General features: G+C 36.7%; 1 protein-coding gene across 2 annotated transcripts in view; it reads right to left on the reverse strand.

Annotated features, from left to right (window-relative positions):
• Positions 1-18,510: 18,510 nt before the first annotated feature.
• LOC146002568 (SMC5-SMC6 complex localization factor protein 1-like) overlaps positions 18,511-22,219 on the reverse strand; it is a 46,384-nt gene continuing 42,675 nt past the window's right edge. For both annotated transcript variants that reach the window (XM_083140507.1, XM_083140506.1), the window contains one exon: positions 18,511-19,269. In XM_083140507.1, the coding sequence (XP_082996633.1) occupies positions 18,872-19,269 (398 nt within the window). In that variant the 3' untranslated portion in view covers positions 18,511-18,871. The remainder of the gene's footprint in view (positions 19,270-22,219) is intronic.

The following is a 22,219-nucleotide window of genomic DNA, read 5'->3' on the forward strand; positions in this document are numbered from 1 at the left end:
TCTTGAATTTGCCATATGAACATTCAAAGGAAGCAAGAGAAAAGGAAAAACATATTTCTACATATTATGAAACACTTATCAAAGGTATACCATCAATCAACAGTTTGTTTCTTAAATTATCCAAATAGAAAATTTACTATGAAACCTTTTTACATTTGTAGCTTAAGATATTTGTATTCTGTCTTTTAAGTGCATCATGTATAATTTAACTTAATGGCTGCTGAATCTGGTCATGGAGCAAGTCCTGTTGCATTTTGGCAATCTAATATAGTGGTTCTGAACCGTTGTGAGACCAAAGAGCGATAACTTAAATTTATTCTAGTCGTTGCCAGCCTGCCATCCATCCATCCATCCACCCACCCACCCATCCATCAATCCATCCACCCACCCACCCACCCATCCATACATACACACACATCCATCCATCCACCCACCCATCCATTCATCCATCGACCCACCCATCCATCCAACCACCCATACACCCATCCATTCATCCAACCATCCATCCACCCATCCCTCCATACACCATCCTTACATACACCCACCCATCCATACATACACTCACACTCATCCATCCACCCATACATACATACACTCATCCATCCACCCATACATACATACACTCATCCATCCACCCATACATACATACTCATCCATCCACCAATCCATACATAAACCCATCCATCCATACATGCATACATACGTACATCCACATACACCCATCCATCCACCCACCCATCCATACATACATACATACACCCATCCATCCATCCATATAGACCCATCCATCCATTCATACATACATACATACATACATACAACCATCAATTCATCCACCCATCCATCCATTCACCCATCCATCCATCCATCCATCCACCCATCCATACATACATACATACACCCATTCATACACCCATACATCCACACACTCATTCAATCACCCATCCATCCATATATATATATTATATATATATATATATATATATATTAGTATTAGTAGGGAAACGACTAGAATAAATTTAAGTTATTACTCTTTGTTGTCACAACGGTTCAGAACCACTACATTAGATTGCCAAAATGCAACAGGACTTGCATTCAAGAAAGCCAATATTTTCCCAACAACTGCTTATGTACCTATCAATTCTAATTGAAAGCTGTATTTTAAATTTAGATACAAATGTGCTTTTACATTAGTGACATACATCAAAGACGTGGAACTAGAAAATTGAGGCCAATTAATCTATTTCAATTAATATGAAACATTTTGCGAGGTGGAAATCTCAGCCCCCCTAAGAGAAACTGTTTTCTCTGACGACTTTCAACTCCAAATTTTCAAACCCATTTATCTCATGAATACAATGGATACATTTGTCACAATTACCTAAGTATTACAAAAAAAAAACGGGCAATATTGTTTAAAACTTAACATGGACTGCTGTATCGTCAAACTCGACTGCAGAAAATAGGGAAACCACAAATGGTCTCCATATTTCTTGGACTAGTGTTAAGAACTAAAGAAAAAATATGTTCGGCAAGGAAATTGGATAAATTTTGAGAACTAACGAAAATTTTATGAGAAGAACGAAGAACTAACGTCCTGACTAGGTTTGAGGTGGGAAACGAAATTTCGCCACTCATACCAACACATTTCGCTCAATCATTTATTCAGTGAATCAATTGGACAAATTTGAAAAAAATACTATAGTTTCAACAAAACTGACTCATGCTCTCTACATTCTACCAATACGGACCATTTTTTGATAAAAATTCCGTGTGAAAATTGAAAAACTGCAAATTGCCTCAATTATTTGTTCGGCGAATAAATTGGATAAATTTTGAGAACTAACAAAAATTTTATGAGAACTAACGAAAATCAATCGATCTGGATGGTTTTCGGTTCGAAGTTGAATATGGGTCGAAAAAGTGTTTCCTTGATAGTTTCTATGTATTTTCGCAAGTAACGAAAATTTTATGAGAACTAACGCCCTGACTAGGTTTGAGGTGGGCAACGAAAATGGGTCGGGTCAACTTCACAGGGGTCATGCACCCAGCAGGGACCAACATTGTTGTTATTATTATTATTAGTAGTAGTAGTATCAAAGACGTTAATATCCTCGTGAATTATGCAAAAAGGGGGTAGAAGTTGGTGCTAAAGCATTTGTGTTCGAACAAACGATTTCAATTATTTTTTCTCCACACGGCACAGTAGTTTGGATCCCACTTTAAACTGTAGGTCCAGTCCCGATTAGCCTTTCTGTGCATAAAGTGGACTTAAAACCACAAATCAATCAATTAATTTTACATTTTTTCATTTAGATAGTTCGGCGCCCAGGGCAGACTTCCGCCGCCTCCTAGCTATGGTTATAAACTTGATAAGACTAAGAAAAGTTTACGAAAATAATTTTTATTTGCATATAGGATTTGGATTAAATTGTAATTTTTCACGTCTACGGAGAAAAATTCAAGTAGAATTCACGCATATTTCCTGGAGCCAATAATTCACGCATAATTCCCGGAATTCAAGGAATTACCGGTGAGTAGCCACACTGATATTGTTTCATTTCAATATGGAACTTGGACCGTATTTAAACAAATCCGGAAGAAAGGTTCCTGGAACGTATTTAAACTGATCCGGAAAAAGGTTCCTACACATATTTAAACAAATTCGGAAGAAAGGTTCCTGAACTGTATTTAAAATGATCCGGAAAAATGTTCCTAGACCGAATTGAAATACATTATACACATATAAAAATGTTCTTTATGGTGCAGCACCCATTTACGCTTGTTGATTCTCTCTCCTGAACCGGAATGGAATTTATTTTAAATTACTGGATCTTTAACAACCCTGGTTAAGCCCCCCTACCCAAACCAGACATTATTCCCCCATAGCGCATGCTACATAAGCATCAAATAATTAAGGAAAGAGAAACTGCACAAAAAAAATAATTGAACATTCAGTGTGTGCTACTCTTTTGTGGTGTGGCAGTCATACATAGAAAGAAGTTCAAATAACGCTTCCATTCAGAATACAAGAGAAGGTAGATGCAGAGTGTGATTTGTATGGGGGATAAGGAATTTCCCCTTCTGCCTTCAACCATTCCTCTTCTGTCTTCAACTATCCACCCTCTGGTTATGAATGACACATTCCAAGCAGGGATAATTATTTCCTACCCACTAAGTATTACATTATTTAATACACTATACGATCACCCACTATGCGAATTTAGCGTTTGGCTTTGAGGGGGTGCCCACTTAATGGCACTTCATTTTGGGAGGTAGGTTTCTTTGCGTATTCAAAGTTTGAGGTGGTGGTTGTTGTTATTTTAAGTCCACTTTAGTAACAGATAGGTTAATCAGGACTTTTTTAGGTATGCAAATTTGTATGTGTGTTATTAGTCAGTAAACGAAACTCTTACCTTGATGTTCTAAGTATCTTAAAACATTGGTTCTAACCTAGGTCATTAAATCTTATGATAACATTTACACAATTTAGAAATACTTAGAACATTTACATTCTAAGAAAACCCAGACATAAAAAGAGGTATCGAACTAACACACAAAATTTGACCAAATTTCTATTGACAAGTTCAAACTTAGTGTCCATTTAACCTACCTACAAGTACCTTATGAATGCTTTAATACATGTAAAATATCAGCACCATGCCATGAAACGTACGTCTCGGCTCGGTGAGGTTGATCAGTTGCACAAGACCACATACTTTTCGTTAGAATGAACATGAATGTGTTAATTGCATAGTTAAGAAATGGTATCCTGTATGCTTTCAAGTCCATTTTTAAGGGGGGGATAAAAAGATCTCTGACAGAAATAAAAATAATTTTCTTTTGCTGAGGATAAATCAAGAATGCACATCTGTAGATAAGGCAGGCCTCCCCAATGGTGCAGTGGTAGCGTCGTCACCTTGTAATGAAGGGGTCCCGGGTTGGATACCCGGTGGAGGCACATAGTTGTTCAGATCCCACTTTAAACTGTAGGTCCTTACTTTGCATAAAGTGGACTTAAAACATTAAAATAAATCTGTAAATAAGGCATCACTCCATAACCTGCACAAAATGTTGAACAATGCACAGCGACTTTGGCCAGCGTCGAAACGACTTCTTCTGCAGTGAGACGTATTACCAGTGGTCGAAAAATCTTCAGAGCTAGGCGCCAGCTCTGAAAATCAGGCGCCAGGAAACCATTTACTAGTAATTGTGGATACTATAAGAAGCTGAGCCAGCCCCTGTAGAACATTGCGCTACGACACCAGGGAGCCCAGTTTTGAATCCCAGACTGGGCTTTGATGTTTGCGAGTGTCCATTCATCAATATCATCATCGTCTTTGCAAATTAGCCAAAAGTTGCACAAAAAGCAAAGTAAAATAAAGCAAATCAATCAGTCTATAAGCTGAGCATCACCATATTCAAAACATCGCTAAATTATGTGAGAAAGCGGGAAATGGGGGGTTGAGGGACAAAGAATAAGAAATTGTTACTGATTCTATAGAATGTTCACAACGTTGATAAAAAAAATCATTTGCTACCTTACGCTGTACTGCAATTTGAACTTAGAATCTTCAAAGTCTCGTACACTGAAACTTAAAAAATGGCAATATTACAGAAAAAGATCACAGTCGGCAAGCTGAAATTTTTAGTCGGCATGGCGACCTAGATAATTTTCTTCCTTAGCACTATTGAAATTGTAGAGGACCGACAAAAAAATCTTCAGAAGAACAAAAAGACCACTTATATTTCGATTTTTTTAATTTTAGTTTTAGATAAGTCAGTTACGTAAATTTTGTGTAATGTTTTAAAGTTTATTCAATAATCTAATCGCAAGTCATTCTAAGTTGTAGAGAAATTAGGAAAATGAAAAGGTTTCTTGTAGAGAAATTAAAGAGATTTAATTTGTTACTATTTCATTGCCTATGTACTCATAGATAGTACTTTTAACTGCCTTGCAGCATTATAATTATAATATATTATTACCATGATCGCAGGATTACTCATTCAGATTATAGCATATTAACATTATATGTCCTTTATTCTATAGAAGAAATGTATTCTTTAATAGATTTGCATCCATCTGTAAAAATGTGTTTACTCCTTTCAATAAAAATTACACTTGAGACAAATTCCATTTCCTTTGGATACTAACATTGGTTCAAGATGGACCCGAGCAGATGGCAATTAATATATTCAATAATCTACCAAATGATGTAAAACCAGAAAATATGACAAGGTTCAAAAATATATTGAAGAAACTTATCAAATCAGGAATAATACAGTGTTAGTGAATACTTAAATTTTGCAACTATATTTTATGTCTGAACTGTACCACAAATACCGGAGTAATATAATTCAAAAGTCAGATAATATGAAGGGGGGGGGGGTCACCTGTTTCCAAAGGAAAATGAATATGCTGATTTTTGTAACTGTTAAAAGGAGGAATAATGTTAGTCCCTGTTAGAAACCCCCTCCCCCCCCAAGTGGACAGGCGAAACTCGGCCTATGCTGACAACACAGTGGCAACTTTTTAGGGTGTCTAACATTAGATCTGCAGTGGTACAGTCAGCAGAGCTTCAAGTACAAGTATGTCGGGTTTCTATTCTGGTGGAAAATTATCCTTTTATACCCAGACATAGGTGACTCTCGAAATCCCACAGCCTCTTATTAATGGGTACCTGTGGGCAATCTTAAGGAGGAATGGTTGCTGGAGTGTGATGCTTGCTCATTACAGTATTGCAATTTCTTAAGGATAATTTAGGTTTCATCGTGTTATTGAAAATCGATTTTCTCTGGGAGGTGGTTCTCTGACAAAGTCTTAAGTGGGGGATATTTGCCTTATATTAGAAAATATATTTTTTGCACTTTGAGTTCTGTGAAGTTTCTCATAAAGTGTGCAACCGTTTAAAACAAACGCTATACTTAAACAGTAAAATGCAATAGGAGAAGTATTGTCTGTTAAATGTGGACTTCCGAAAATTTTACAAGGAATTCCAATAAATTCCTGTTTAGCTACTATTTATCCAATTCTAGATAAATTACTGTAAAATATATCTAAAGTATTCCAGTCAATTTGCATCATATTTGGAATGAAGAAATAGAATTGTGTTAAAATCATTTCATCCTTATCATAAATGCATCCTATTTGACTAACAAAGGAAAATCTCAAATAAATATATGAAAAAAATTAGTTCGTATTGCTTAAATTATTAATTTCCGAATGTACATTGTTGTTCTTTGTTGGGCAAATGGTATTTGTATATAATACGTAGACTATCAGTAAGCAGTAAACCTACATTTCCTTACCTGCAGCTGTCGTTTTGTCATGTGCTTCTTCCACACTACGTTGTGTGGACCTTCATACAAGTTCATAGCATATTTGTTCATGACTTTTAGTTTTATCTTTGTGGAGAAGTCACTGTTATAGCATTTATTGCCTATTAAGAATCAAAATAACATTTAGTGAAAATCTGCTGATATTACCACGGTTATAGCTTCATCATTTTTATTTCATTATTGCCACTTTACTAGACTATTGTTTAATTTCCATTACAAGCTTAACGATATCTAGTCAGATCATTATCATCAGAAATACTCAAAAATAATGTGCTTGCTATTCTTGGCTAAAATGTGTAATATATGTATTAATCAATTTATAGTTAGAAAATTGCTCTCAATAATTTGTATATAAATAAACAATAACTATAAAATTTTTAAATTAATTTGCCTCTATAAAAATAGTTAAAAGTTTTGTTTAATGATTCGTGAAACATTTTTAAAAATACGAATATGACATGTATGCCCAGGAAGGATATTTCTGTGAAAAAATAAACGATTCGTTATGAATTTTTATCTTAATGTCTTGTTGTAAATACTACCACTACTGCTAATAATAATATACATTTATCTACCTTCAAAGATCAAGTGCTTTTCCTTGTAAATATATTCACTTTTTGTATACATTTGTATCTAGCTATGGATGTTCAGTTCATGTGTGTGCTGTGATGACACTGATTCCCAGGATGTGGTTAAAGCTTTTATTGTATCAAGCACACACACTCCTACTTGGGGTTTCAGTCTTCTACGTTTTAAAGAATAAAAACACACATCTGAACACACAACTGAATTTATTGGTTAAATACGTATAAGCTCATTGTTGACGTGGTGATGGCGAATGTCGAGCAAATAAAACACCTTTGAACACATTGTGATCTGAATCTGTTGGTTACAATACTGTATAAGTTGACTGTTGACAAGATGATAGAGATTGTTGAGCGATTTCTTACATACCTAGATAAAGAAATGACAGAGGAACAACAGAATAAAATTATGAAAAACTTTGAAAGTTCATGTTAAATGAGATCTAATGACACAACGGACTAAAAAAACAGTTTGTAATTCGTGGTAACCGAAATTCGCGTTAACCGATAAAACTTTCTATAAGTTATAATACATCCTTGCCGGGACCAACATTTTGTTCATGTTAACCGAGTGTTCATCTTGATTGATTGATTTGGTGTTTTAAGTACACTTTATGCACAGTAAGGCTAATCGGGACTGGGCCTACAGTTTAAAGTGGGATCCAAACCACTATGTGCCTCCACCGGGTATCGAACGAGTGTTCGTCTTAAGCGAGTTTGTGTTAACGAGGGTTTACTGTAGTGAATATTTCTACACAGGATTTTAATATCATATCACTGTAGCATATACGAGAAACCCATACATGAAAGAAGCTTGAAGGTATTTATTCTAGAGGAACTACCAGGTCATCATCACCGCTCTCGTCATCTTCCTCGGTCTCCGTGTCACTGACTTCACTCATTTCCGAGTCACTCTCCTGGAGGTTAATGATTAGATTTTGCACCCTTGGTGCCTGTACTACTGGTGCTAGGTTTCGAGAGTGACATTATTTAAAATAAAAAGAACACACGGAACACACACTATTGCACAAATGGGCTGTATTTAATCTTTTCACAAACTGTTCTTCGTGGCGCACGAGTGAACGATAAGCAAATAATTTTACACCAGCCTTGCTAAGAAAATGCTGAACTCAAACTGACCCCGACTTTCAATGTTTGAGAACAATGAAGGGTCATTGTTTATATCGAGACGAATTTAACACCCACAGTTTTCCCTAGACACAACAACTCAGGTGCGTCAACACGGAGGCAAAGAAAAAAACAGGCGGAAGGAAATAAAAGGTGATGTTTCCCTTGTTTCTTCAAGGAACGATAACTCCGGCTGTAGGGGACGGAAATTCATGGGACTTGGACAGTCAGATTTAAAATGTCTTTCCCCATCTTATGATGAACCTTAAAGTGGCGACTTCATGAAAACATCTTGCGCGCAAGAAAAATATTGAACACAGCTTTTAACTTCCGCGCCGCAGTCTCCTAACTGTACAACGTTGCACTCTGCCATTGGCTGATCGCCACGCACACCCTCTGCGTGGCCCTGCCCAATATCGCTTCTAAAAGCGTGCATCGTATAGTTCTCTCATGCTTATTTGTGTGTTCAATTTTGATTTCATGCATGATCTGTTTTGCTGTTATTTCTTTCGGGCTTATTCCTGTGTTCAATTTTGGTTTCATTATTAAACTGTTTCCATGTTCTTTCTTTCACACTTATTCCGGTGTTGCATCTTGTTTACACACTTAATCCGTTTCGTTGCTATTCCTTTCATGCATATTCCTGTGTTTAATTTTGGTCTCGGAATTAATCAATTTTGCTATAATTCCTTTGGCGCTTATTCCATTTTGCACTTTAAAACTTTTGCGCTATTTCCATTTCACGCTTATTCCTTCACATTTATTCTGTTAGAGATTGTTTCGTTTTGATCTTCTTCCTTTCACGTTTAATCCTGTGTTATGTTTTACAGTCTTACCCTTTCGTGCTTTAACCCTTTCGCAGTTATAAGCTCGATTCTCCCAAATGAACCACTCTACAATGTGATTCTCTTTCCATGATGCAGCAGAACAAAATAAGAAAAAAAATCAGTCTCCATAGGATGCAGCATCTACCATAGATTTTAGGCAGAGTACCCCATTCTGCCCTGGGTAATATGGGGGAGGGTGGAGACATATTTCGTTCCACACATATTGATGCTATACATTTTGTTGACTTCTGTATGTTTAGAGAATTTTCATGTACTCCATCATGTTTTACTAATTTCGTTGCTATGAATCCTCGAAGAATGGCATTTTCTAACCTACGTATATGTATGCAACCACATGACAAAAATTCACAGTTGACATTGACATTTTCTGTCAGAGTGAAAATAAATGTACCATGATATGGATAGACTATAAGAATCTGTGCATTGTAAATCTCTCTTACGAATTCTTTTTTCATTCAAAACCACAAAATAGCTTACGATAAGCAATATACCTAGGTATGTGTGAATGAGGGTTCAAGACCATTTCGCAAAATCACAGTCAGACTTTTCCAGGTATTTTTAAATAAGTCTCCAGACAACTGCATTGCGATTTAACATTCCATTAAATAAAGAGTTGTGATAGTGTAATCAGTGGTAATAGTGAAAAACGAGAATAACAATATTTCCATACATCCAACAAAGAAGTATTTGGTCTAGGAATTAATTCGTGCACCTGGACAAGAGATGGCGTAACGAGCGTATCGTCCCACAGTTCCGTCTATCCACACATGCGTTGAAAACACCTGTCAGCGCGCATCGTTCGTAGTATAGGGCATTTGATTGACGCGTCAACAACAGCATTTTGTAGTCAACTGAACATGGCACAGTTCGTGGCAGATAAAGTGTTTTTGCGGGGTGTTCTGCTTCATTACTTTAACATGCAGAAAAGTGCTACCGAAAGTCATTGTATTTTGGTGGAAGTGTATGGTGACCATGCGCTAGCTGAGCGAATGTGTCAGAAGTGGTTTGCATGCTTTAGAAGTGGTGATTTCGGCCTGGAAGACCAAGAGCGACCTGGACAGCCAAAAAAATTTGAAGACGAAGAATTGAGAGCATTGCTCGATCAGGATTCGTGTCAAATGCAGGAAGAACTTGCTGAAGCATTAGGCGTTGATCAAACAACAGTTTCCAAATGCCTCAAAGCCATGGGAATGATTCAAAAGATGTCACATTGGGTTCCACATGAATTGAAAGACAAAGACGTTGAAAGACGAAAAACCATTTGCGAATTGCTGCTTCAAAGACAGAAAAGAAAGGGGTTTTTGCATCGCATTGTTACTGGCGATGAGAAGTGGATCCATTACGAGAACCCGAAACAAAAAAAGGGCTGGGTGAAGACAGATGAAACAGGTCCATCACAACCGAAACGAGATATTCACTCTGCAAAGGTTATGCTGTGCATATGGTGGGATATGAAAGGTGTGGTGTACTATGAGCTGCTGCAACCGGGTGTATTAATGGAGAACGTTATCGATGACAATTAATGCGTTTGAAGCAAGCTCTGGCCAGGAAACGACCAGAATGGGAGAACAGACATGATAAACTTATGTTTCAACATGATAACGCTCGCCCACATGTCGCAAAACCGGTCAAAACCTATTTAGAAAATGTCGGATGGGAAGTTTTACCCCACCCGCCGCATTCACCAGACGTTGCTCCTTCGGACTACTACTTGTTCGATTGCATGAATAACGATTTGATTGGACAGCGGTTCACTTCTTCAGAAGATATCGAAAAATGGGTCTCTGACTGGATCGCTTCAAAGGATGAGGACTTCTTTTGCCACGGAATCCGTAACTTGCCTGACAGATGGGCGAAAGTGGTGGCTCGCGATGAACAATATTTTTCTTAAGATATTTATGTATTTTGTGTTTGAACTACAGCTTCAATGTGTGCGTAACAACCGCACGAATTAAATCTGACGGCCACACGCACAATATCAGTTGTAATCTATTAAGCAGTTGTTTCTTTCTTATGGCTGACTAACCAAACCAACCAACAAAAATAAGTGAAATCACAATAATAAATATTTAAAAAAATAATTGTACTCACCCAATCCACATTGCCCGTATTCATACTTCAGAATTTCTCTCTTATACTGTATCCAACTTTTATTAGTACTATTACTGCAGCTGTTGTACTAGGGTGGACCTTAAAGTCGCTCTGATTAGAGTTTGGACTTGAGGAACCCCAGACTTTTCATCTCCAGTTGTGCTAATATGAAAGGGGGGAAAGCGGTGTTGCCAAATGTCTGAGAGTCTGATTTTTTTTTTGTCCAGTCGTACAGGACATCTTTTCCTGTCAACATGCACCCTTCGCTTGCTCGCATTTCAGGCAGAGGCAGGGAGGCGGAGACCCACGCATTCGCTTGCTACACCGTGGCAACAGGCTTCGCCGTGCTTGGCCTTTTTGGTGGTGGACTCTCTCGAGGTAGGGGGGGGGGGGGGGGGGTGAGCTGAAAACTGAATTACTGCGGAGGGTTAGAATTCTTTCTAGGGTATTGTGGAGACTGTTCGTATGAACATCTCACTGCAATCAAGGTTTAGGGTCCAGTTACTTGTCGTGACATAATTCGTCTTGCTCGCCAGTTCCGATTACTCAATATTATCCATCGTTTATAGTTTGCATTAATTTCCTTGTTGTCTAAACAGTGATATCAAATAGGAATTGTAAATTGATTGGAAGTGAACGAACATTATGTGTTTTACTGATATCCTCACAAGAGTATCTACAGCATGTTTAGTAAGATCCTGAAATTTAGGTTGAATTCAGAATTTATGCGATATAGAATGGGTGGTTGGGTTGAGGGGGGGACTCATGGGGCTGCAGTTCCCTTCCGAAATTTTGAGAAATTCAAAAGTTTCAACTAAAAGCATAAAAAAAAATCAGGAAAAACAAATTGGTAACTGAAGAACCTCTTAAATCAACCTCCCAAATATCATTTTTGTCTTTAAACCACATTTAACCGTGGTATCAGTATCGGAAGATATCAGTTGGATTATATTTACCGACACCGGCCGATACTTTTCCAACATTTTAATCTTTCGCGAGGCTTGCAAATATGCAGCAAGCACTTTCACAGTGTCCTTGAATTTATGGATAATTCCAAGTTTCCGTTATTTTGAACCATTGTTGTATGGAAAAGTGTATTTTGTGATTACGTAATAGTATTTTCAGATTTTGATGTAATTCTTACGTTTAAAGCACAACCCTAATAAACTGATACACACAATTGGAAGTATTTACTTAACACACTAATATTAGCCAATATTTTGAACAGCTTTTAATTAATACGCGTCGTTTTCAAACAAGGGTATCGGTGAGATAGGTAAGAGAATCAGCATGGGTGTGGATATCCGTTCAACTCTAATAATTATGAAATGTTTTATTACTTATTCCGCCCCACGGAAAAAATGCAGCTTTGTAACATCCACATTTACAATTCCAACCCTCCGAAATAAAATCCTGCTTACTCCAGTGGTACTATAGCATGTTATGATGCGTCTATCTCCATTAAGCGGGACTTTTCCTTCCCGATGGACATCATGGACGTTGTGATAATTCTGATAATTCCCAGGGCCGCTGCTGTTCTCCCAATCACTTTTTTAAATGGAATCAAAGGGCCATTATTATCTCTTTCATTTTCAAAATAATCTCCCACTGCACATACTAATTTACGAGTCTGGCCACGCAGAGGAATACCACGCCCGACAACTTTTTCTTTTCTTCCGATTTCGCCGGTGTATTCGCGTTAGGCTCATCATCTTTCAGTATAAAAAATCACAGATACAAATAAAGCACAAACAAACCGCACAATAATCCTGAACTTTTGCTGTCAGACATACACTTGGCAATGCAGAATACCACGAGAATTCCCCTCACCATGGCAACTGGTCAAAGCCGATTGGTTCAGCAGTTAACGTGACCCCCCCTAACTTTCGACAGAAAATACAAAAATAGAATTTCCAAGTCCATTCTTTGGGTGGAAGCATTTTAGCTACACAAGTCAAAATTTATTTTTCGTTGAATTTTCAAAACACCCCTCAGAATTGTTACACTTATGGAGAATATAATTCTCTGAAAAACTTAGTTTTAAATATTTATTTGAAACCCTTAAGCCCAAACACAATTAAGATGTTTGATTTTTCTTGGGGGTTAACCATCCCCATAACATTTTAATTGGTTTCAGCAGTCTTCACATAACGTTCATTTCTTCACATCTGCATATCGGCACAGATATGCAATTTGGAGAATGAACTGCTTTTCTTTCTTGTTCGTTGTCAGCATTTTGTTGTAACTGCATCAGTTTTACTTCCTGCTTCACACCCTCATTTACAATTCCAAGTCTTTTCAAAATTTGTAGTTCTCTCTGAAAGTAGTCAGGATCACCCCATTCTGATGGATGGTTTCCAAGAAGTCAATATTTATTAAAAACTTTTCAAAGAACGTCCTTTGAATCTTCAGAAATAAAGTTTGCAATGTCTTTTTTCAAATATGTTTCCAAGTGGCTCGTTTGGATTGATAACATTTCACTTTTACTTCGTACTTTTCAAACATGTAGAGCTTCTCCCATCAACATTTTAGTTTCTACCAGAACAATGTTATCAAAGAATGTTAATGCCGCTGTATCTGGTGCAAGATATCACAAATGGTTACAAAATTTCTGGAGCTACATTGCTAATATGTTCGTTCATTAATGCCCATATAAAGATCAAAAAGCAAATCTTGAAGAGGAGACACTGTTGCATAGGTAAAAAATGAAAATATGCAAGAAATATGCACTCTCTAATACCATTGTCTTCAGTGGAGGAGAGAGGAAATCGATTTTGGAAAAGGGAAATTTATAAGGCAGTAAACTGAATTAACCATGTACCTAACACGATGATAGGCTCCTGGAATTCGAAACGATATTCCACAACGGAGAATTTCTCAACAGTCTTCAGGAGGTTCTTCTTCTTTAGATTGGTTAGACCAAAGTTGAGAAGTTCATCACGGCAGCTTTTCTTTGACGTATTCATCTGCAACACCCGGAATGAATTCCATTGTTTATTTTAAACCGAATCTCCTGGAAGCTTTTGAAAATTGGAATATTTGGCCAGAAGGGACAGCATTTGGGCAATCCAGCATGCCTATCCAAACAATCTCATAGATATGATGTCAGAATACATCTCTAATTTCTCTAATGCAAGTACCTCGAATATGACTAAAGTGAGAATCATAGAACTTAAGACCTTCTGTAAACAAAAGCACGTGTACCCTAAGTGTTGCAAACTTCTGAAAAAAAATAATCCACATAGCCTACAAGGTGTAAAAACATTCCATTTCTCAACAGATGCGAAATAAGCAGTGTATCACTGATGACCTGTTGAAAGTTATTGAATGTATGTATTAAAAAAATGTACATCTTGCCTGGTGACCGACTTTCAGATTCATCACCGAAGTTCCCTGGCTCGAATCCCGGCATGGGTGTTATTTGTGAGTGTCCCTTCATCAATTTCACCTGACGATCACTCATTCTCATCGTCGGGATTAGCCAAAAGTGGAAGAAAAGCAACGCTAAATTAAAAAAAAAAACAAATACAAAATGTACATCTTATCCCCAAGAAGTTCCGTACCAAAGGATTAATTAATTTTCTCTCATATTTTACTAAAAAAACCTTGCTAAAAGAATGTGACACATGAGATAAATTACGTTTTTGAAACCGGAGTTTCTTCATTAAATTTATTTGATGTTGGAAAGTGTTATGATTTATTAGATAATGAAAGTAAGCTAATACATATGATTTGATTGACTAAATTAATAATTATGCAGCAAAGACACCAAGGGAAACTAAAACGGCAACTTAGAGAAGCATAAAAGTGGGGAAAGAACACTGTAGAATACAGAAATATTTTGAGGCAGTCACATTTTATTGTACGCTACATATAAAATAAAATGCATGTTTGGGGGTGAATTTTTAAATATTGTCACATTTTTCTTCTCTCTTGTTGTGAGGTGTTCATTTTAAATCAATCTGCCTCACCCTACGGCCTGCCCTCCTTCACCCGCAAAAGTATTCCGGAGTGTGAGGATGTATTATAGATCGACTCCTGCATACCTCCCACTTCCCCATCCCCGGAGGATCGTCACTGACAATGTGAAATCACACTATCATATGCCGACAATCGACATACCACTTCCATTTCTGTACTTGACTTAGTGAGAAGTATTGTGGTTGGCAACAGCCTAATAACGGATTTCTTCTGCATCATGTAGTCAGTTCTATGAAAGTACGCTAATGGAAGAAAAATGTGTAAATTACATTGGATTATACATTTTAAAATATATTTTCATTAAAGGTTTCTGTTTATAATAATAATACGTGATTATTGTATAAATTACAATTGATCATGTGAACAGCAAGAAAATAGCGCCAGTTTCGAACATGGCGACTTCCATGCGTGCAGGAAGGTCTCACGTGTTTTCAGAGTAGTCTTTCGGAAATACAGCCGTTTGAAAAGTGGCAAGAAGCAGGTTGTTCTTAACGTTTATGTGACGTTGTGTCGGTGCTATCCTGAGCAAGCAGTGAAGTTGGTGTCCAAGTGTAATTGTGTGTCTGCACCTTTGTGTTTTCGGTGTGGTAAAAGAAAGGAAAACGACCGGTCAAGTTCAGTCCCGCAAAAAAAACACGTTGTTCCTCGTATAAACAAGTACACCGATTTTGAGATAAGCGCAATAATACAATGCGAGGTGCTTTCGTATTCTTTCAATCAAAGAGCTGTCCTGTCCACTGTGGAGAAGATGTTGATAGTGATGATTGATGACGATCTCCCCAATTTTAGCAGTCAACGTTAAATCGCCTCTTGTGCCACGCTGAGTTCCTTTTTGGCAAGCAAATTTGACAGACCGTACTCTGACAGAATGATGTCTAGCGCCGAAAATGCCTCAAGTTCAAAAAGGAAGTACTGAATCAAGGTAAGAAAATACATTACTTGCATGAGACGTGCGTAAATAATGTGCTTATTATCGTCTTCTTGTTTTCTAGTGCATGAGAAACCGAGAGAAAGATAAACAATCTCTTTTTATTCCCCGGCTAATCTTTGTTTAGCTTCTGCTAAAACTGGCGGTATATTTGTTGCCCAAAGGAGAAAACAATACTCCACATGTCAACAATGTTGGGCAATAATTTGGTGGAAATAAAACCAAAAGGTTTTTACTGAAACGATTCTCTCCCCCCCTCTTGTATAACTTTGGCGCTGTCATACTGAGAGAGGAGGGAAGAAGGGGGATCTGTTAACCCAGTGTCAGATAAATTGAACTTTTGGCATAGAAAAATATGTTCATTCTTGAACAAGAACACGTATTTAATCACTTGTAGAAAATTTATTATACTTCAATGTGTAGATTATCAGTTAAAATAAGAATACGTTTTTCCATGTTACGTAAAATTAAAGGTTGCAAGTGAGCAGCATATGATGGCCGCACCATTCACAAACAGCTGGCGCAGAGTGATACGTTACTCGAAGTGAGACTGTTGTTTACAGAAGGTCGGAAGGTTCTTACTTTAGTCTTTGCTGCCATGGTATCAAAACTAAACACTTGCACTTCTGTAGTTTCAGGTGCACTGCATGATCTTGGTGCTGTCCACCACCTCAACGAATTATAGGTATCCATAATAACTGTTCCATTGTACTGCAAGTTGTAATCACTGGAAGCATTTTTTCCTACACAAAGAACAGTGATAAAATCCACGTCAAGTTCATTGAAGAGTCTTGCACCTAGTTTACTTTGCCAATGCTTACAACAACGTACTATAGAACTTCAGTTTGTAATAAGGTCATTTAAGTCATGACCTGGAGCTCCTTCTATGGCAGACAATATTCTCATGACATCATTATCACTCAATTTGCACATATCAAGTGCAGCAACTAACTTTGGTATGATCACTTATATAAAGGGTACATAAAATTTAAAAAAAAATTGTACTTTAATGTTTTTATTTCATAATTAGCACACAAAAATTTCATAAGCTCCTGACGCCCAGTTTGGGAGGTTTCCGCAACCCCCCCCCCCCCCTCCATTTTGTTGAATGAAGTGTGCTGCCATGCCAATCTCGGCACACTGGATTTTGCTTCTGATAATTGATAAATGAACAGTTTTGAGATGCATTTCAATATTCTCTAGTAAGGAAGCAGGTCCTCAATTTTGCATTTTTCAAGGGACCAAGTTTAAAGAACTTAAAATGTGGGAAAATAATCCGGGAAAATTTTATGGCATTTTCCTCTATTGGAACCACGAAAATTGAATGTATAATGCGGGAAAATGTAAAATGGGGAATGTAAAATTTTAATTGTATTTTTAATTCTGTTGTGTACCATCATAAATCCTACTCTTCTCACAACTAAAGAAAAATGTTAACCCACACCTTACAATCACAACCTATGAAATACAACCCCATCCCATCCCCAACTATAAAATTTATAAGCATGCCGCTGCTGAGGACTAATAATCTTGAAAACAAATGACACAGATTGAAGGAGGGGGAGGGGGAAGAAGAAGAAAACTGTTCATGATACTCAAAGACCAGCAGTGGTCACAGAACAAAACAAACCAATGGGAATAGTTCATTCATGTTCAGAGGATGTTTCTCTACAATTGCAATGATATGCAAGATGGGCTAATTGAGTGAAGTTTCACTTTATGCATTTGGAATGATTTCTAACAGTATAGTAAGTTGGTTGTAGGCAATCCCAGCTCCAGAAATGTCTTCAAAGTTCAGATTTTTAAAATACATGTTAATTTCATTTAGGATGCAAACAGAAGCCAAAATGATCACTACCTACAGAGAAAGACCAATGACAAAAAGGACATCAGGAGGGGAGAAAATAGAATTTACTTTTCATACTAATTTATACTTTTGACTTCTTGGGTATTCAGTAGAGTGCCTGAGGGGGGAGGGAGTTCGGGGAACAAAAATTTCTTGCCCCAGTTTTCCTAAAAAAAAAACCAACTTTAAATTCAGGAAAATAAAGGATGACTGCTTTAAATTAAATCACATTATTAATTGTATTGGTTCTGATGGTAAGAGACCTGTAGGAAGGCAAAGATGAAGATGGATTTGAATGAATTGTATTGGGCTTTAGTTACTTTTAAGTAAATGAGGTATATCGAAAAGAGAGGGGGGGGGGGGGGGCAGGGAATCATAATCAGGTTCAAAGTCACATTCCCTGGTTTTGCATAGAACTTATGCTAAAAACCCTCAACGGAATTCTGTTCAGTACTAAAAATTTACACAAAATACTGCAAACCCCCTCCCAACTGAAAGATCGGCCCATAAATTCAGCAAATCTTGCAAAGACCAAATAAAAATGGCATGCCTCCACCAAATTTTGGTTTTACATGAACAGAGTCTTAACTGCTGGAAATAGAACAAATTCAAGGGGAAAAAATTGCTCCACTAAAAACTGTTGGCGTCAGGAGGATAACAAACATAATATTTGTTTCTAGAAGCGTTCAGTTGATTTGCATTCTAAACACAGAAAGCAAATTACAACAAAATGACCAGATATAAAAATAATGAAATAAAAACAAATGAAGAAAAAAATTATATATGGACATAATTTTCAACATTAAAAATCACAGTCACTTAAGAAAACATTTTAAACACAATTCACTCACTCATTCTAAACTATTAGAAATCTATAAATTTCTGTAAAACATAAAAAAAATAAACACGTGCAAGGAACATGAATTTTTCTTGTATACAGACAAACACACACACACCAACTGCACAAAAGCACGCTATCACATTTGTTCAAAATATGTCTTGTCCTTTCTACAAAAATAATCAAATTTTGATCTTTCCTGTATTTGTACTTTCATCATTTTTTTTATTCTTCAAAGGGTTCTTGAATATGCACTTTGGAGTTAAAAGTAATCACGGCAAATTTATTTCATGAAGCTGAGTTATTGATCAGATTGGACACACACTGCAACATTTTCAAGTCCTTCATGTAACGATCTATATCAACGTGAAACTCAGCTCTGTTGCAGTGATTCAATGTTTCCAATGCATTGCATTTTGTTCCTGTTTCTTTATTGCACAGTTTATGCAGTACAGTATCTGTCTGATATGTACATATGTAGCTGAGCATAGTTGTTCTTAGTAGGTACAACAAATTACTTTCACTTTCCTGTGAAGAATATTGCACTGCACCGTCACTGGGAAATTTGGGATTTGCACTTGAATTTTCTTTGCTGTATGTATGCAGAAGTTCTCTCATTCTATTAGACACTGCTAAGTCTATGGGTCTATAACCATCTACAGTCTTTGCTTCTAACAGTGAGGAACCTGAAACATTAAAATACTAACAGTCAATAATATAAAATTAACATTAAGTAAAAATGAAAAGTACTAAATTCATGATAAATACACACCTGTGACAAAGATGTACGCACTATAAAGTGGCTGGGCCAGGACTCAAGAAACTGGTGGCAAGATTGCACACACTACAGGTACTTATCATTTTCTAGTTATACTGATTTTCAATCTATGCTTTTACAGATTGATGAAATGTTTAGTTAACATTTTTAACTTATCAAAAATATTACAATGATGTAAATTAGGAAAAAATATTTTGCGCACCCACAGGAAAATGATTATCTATACAAAAAAATGAAGGCTTCAGAAGCATTTCAAAATTAATAGATTGATCAAATGAGTTGTCTCGTGCCTCCAATTATTATTTCAACTTTTCGAAGAGCCCTTCCCTCTCAGCAGGACACGATCAAAGTTGAACATACCACCTTGCAATCTACACCCCATGGGTGGAAAGTAGTCAAAGGATCAATCAATATTACTGACTTAACTACTGACCAAGTAATGACTAATTTAATGATGGCCTATCAACAAATTAATATTTTAAAAGTGAAGAAAACAGTAATATTTTAAAATTTTCAGCAATCATGGCAAATCTAAGGAACACTTTCAAACCTGGGCTGCTGTGCCTATAACAATAATAGATTATGAAAAGTGACAAAAAAAGAATGTCTTATCTTAAATTAAAGTGAAAAAATTCTTACTTTACATTATATTTACAATAGGGCTTAGCCGATGCCAATCGGCATTGGAAAGTATCAGTTGGGATTCATCTACAGATACAAGCAAATACTTTGCTGGTATATTGGTCTTACATGAAGACCACAAAAATGGCAAGCAACATTTTTGCAGTCTACTTATCTTGGAAATTACGCAAAATTCAATTTTTTGCACACATTTTGCAAAAGAAACTATTTATTCATTATTCATCATTATTTTAATATTCTGATGTAATTCTTGAATATTTTAAAGCAAATTTCTTGGTAAATTAACGTATATAATTGGACTCGCATACTTTCGACGTGGCCTTTGGCCACGTCTTGTACACTCGCATGCATGACATTCGGCCACGTTGTGGGCGCAATCATCTTATAGATAGGGTTCTTCATAGATCTTAATGACTTTGAAAATGTCTGCATGTTGTATTGGATGATGGGGAACATATGTATAAGTTTGAAAAGTTTAGAAAGTAACTTTATATGTGTATGGGCTCTAATAAGGTACAAATATTCAAACTATTTTTGTCTATTTTCTTCATAATGAACTGAGTAAATAATAACAGTTTCAACATAAGTAGTTGGATGTTTTGAATCAACGAATTGAATAGCGACTAAATTGAAAATGCAATATTTACGTATTTGGTTATTTTCACATTTTTGAACGTAATTGGATAATAGCTGTTTTCCGTCATTCCCCTCAAATCCCTACCTTGCCTCTGTAATAAATTCTGATGCTCGCATTTTGAAATTCGAAGAGTCTAGCATAATTCCCTTACAGTAGTTTTCGGGGTGTAAATAAACATTCTTTAAGTTCCCTAGCAATGTCCGTTTCCATGGACAACAACAGGCACGGCAAGCTCTAAGGAATTGCATGTCATTATACCCCCTAAACATTTAGTTAAAACAAGCACAATGTAGATATTTACGCATTGAGTATAACAATATATACGGAATTGTATCTGGGCTGAAACTCCTTATTATGTAGATGTCACCCTTGTTTCAGGCACCTTTTCAAAGTCATGAGTTCATTCATCTGTGTGCTATTGATCTGTGAGAAATATAATGTAGCTAGACAATTAAGAATTGAAGGAAACAATGTGTGCTGCAAAAAAATGTCCGTGGCAACGGTTGCTAAGGACGTGAGAAAAGGGCATTTTCACCCTTAAGGAAGGGCCGATTGAGAGATTTTTGAATTTTCTCGGCCTTTTGGGACGATTTCATGGGGGGTCGTAATCGGGCATTTTTCGCCTCCGGGGCTTCCTTCATGGAGAACATTTATATCAGTGAGTCAGTGAGTGGTGGGATTGGGGCTATATATATATTGGACTCGCGTACTTTCGACGTGGCCTTTGGCCACGTCTTGCACGCTCGCATGCGTGACCTTCGGCCACGTTGTGGTCGCAATCATCTTATAGATAGGGTTCTTCATAGATCTTAATGACTTTGAAAATGTCTGCATGTTGTATTGGATGATGGGGAACATATGTATAAGTTTGAAAAGTTTAGAAAGTAACTTTATATGTGTATGGGCTCTAATAAGGTACAAATATTCAAACTATTTTTGTCTATTTTCTTCATAATGAACTGAGTAAATAATAACACTTTCAACATAAGTAGTTGGATGTTTTGCATCAACGAATTGAATAGCGACTAAATTTAAAATGCAATATTTACGTATTTGGTTATTTTCACATTTTTGAACGTAATTGGATAATAACTGTTTTCCGTCATTCCCCTCAAAATCCTACCTTGCCTCTGTAATAAATTCTGATGCTCGTATTTTGAAATTCGAAAAGTCTAGCATAATTCCCTTACAGTAGCTTCCGGGGTGAAAATAAACTTTCTTTAAGTTCCCTAGCAACGTCCGTTTCCATGGTGAACAACAAGCACGGCAAGCTCTAAGGAATTGCATGTCATTATACCCCCTAAACATTTATTTGAAACAAGCACGATGTAGATATTTACGCATTGAGTATAACGTAATTGTATCTGGGCTGAAACTCCTTATTATGTAGATGTCACCCTTGTTTCAGGCACCTTTTCAAAACCATGAGTTCATTCATCTGTGTCTATTGATCTGTGAGAAATGTAATGTAGCTAGACAATTAAGAATTGAAGGAAACAATGTGAGCAAAAAAGAAAAGCCTTGGAAACGGTTGCTAGGGACGTGAAAAAAGGGCATTTTCACCCTTAAGGAAGGGCCG

The sequence above is a fragment of the Lepisma saccharinum genome, chromosome 18 (assembly GCF_977018435.1).
Source record: "Lepisma saccharinum chromosome 18, izLepSacc3.1, whole genome shotgun sequence".
NCBI classification, from domain to species: domain Eukaryota; kingdom Metazoa; phylum Arthropoda; class Insecta; order Zygentoma; family Lepismatidae; genus Lepisma; species Lepisma saccharinum.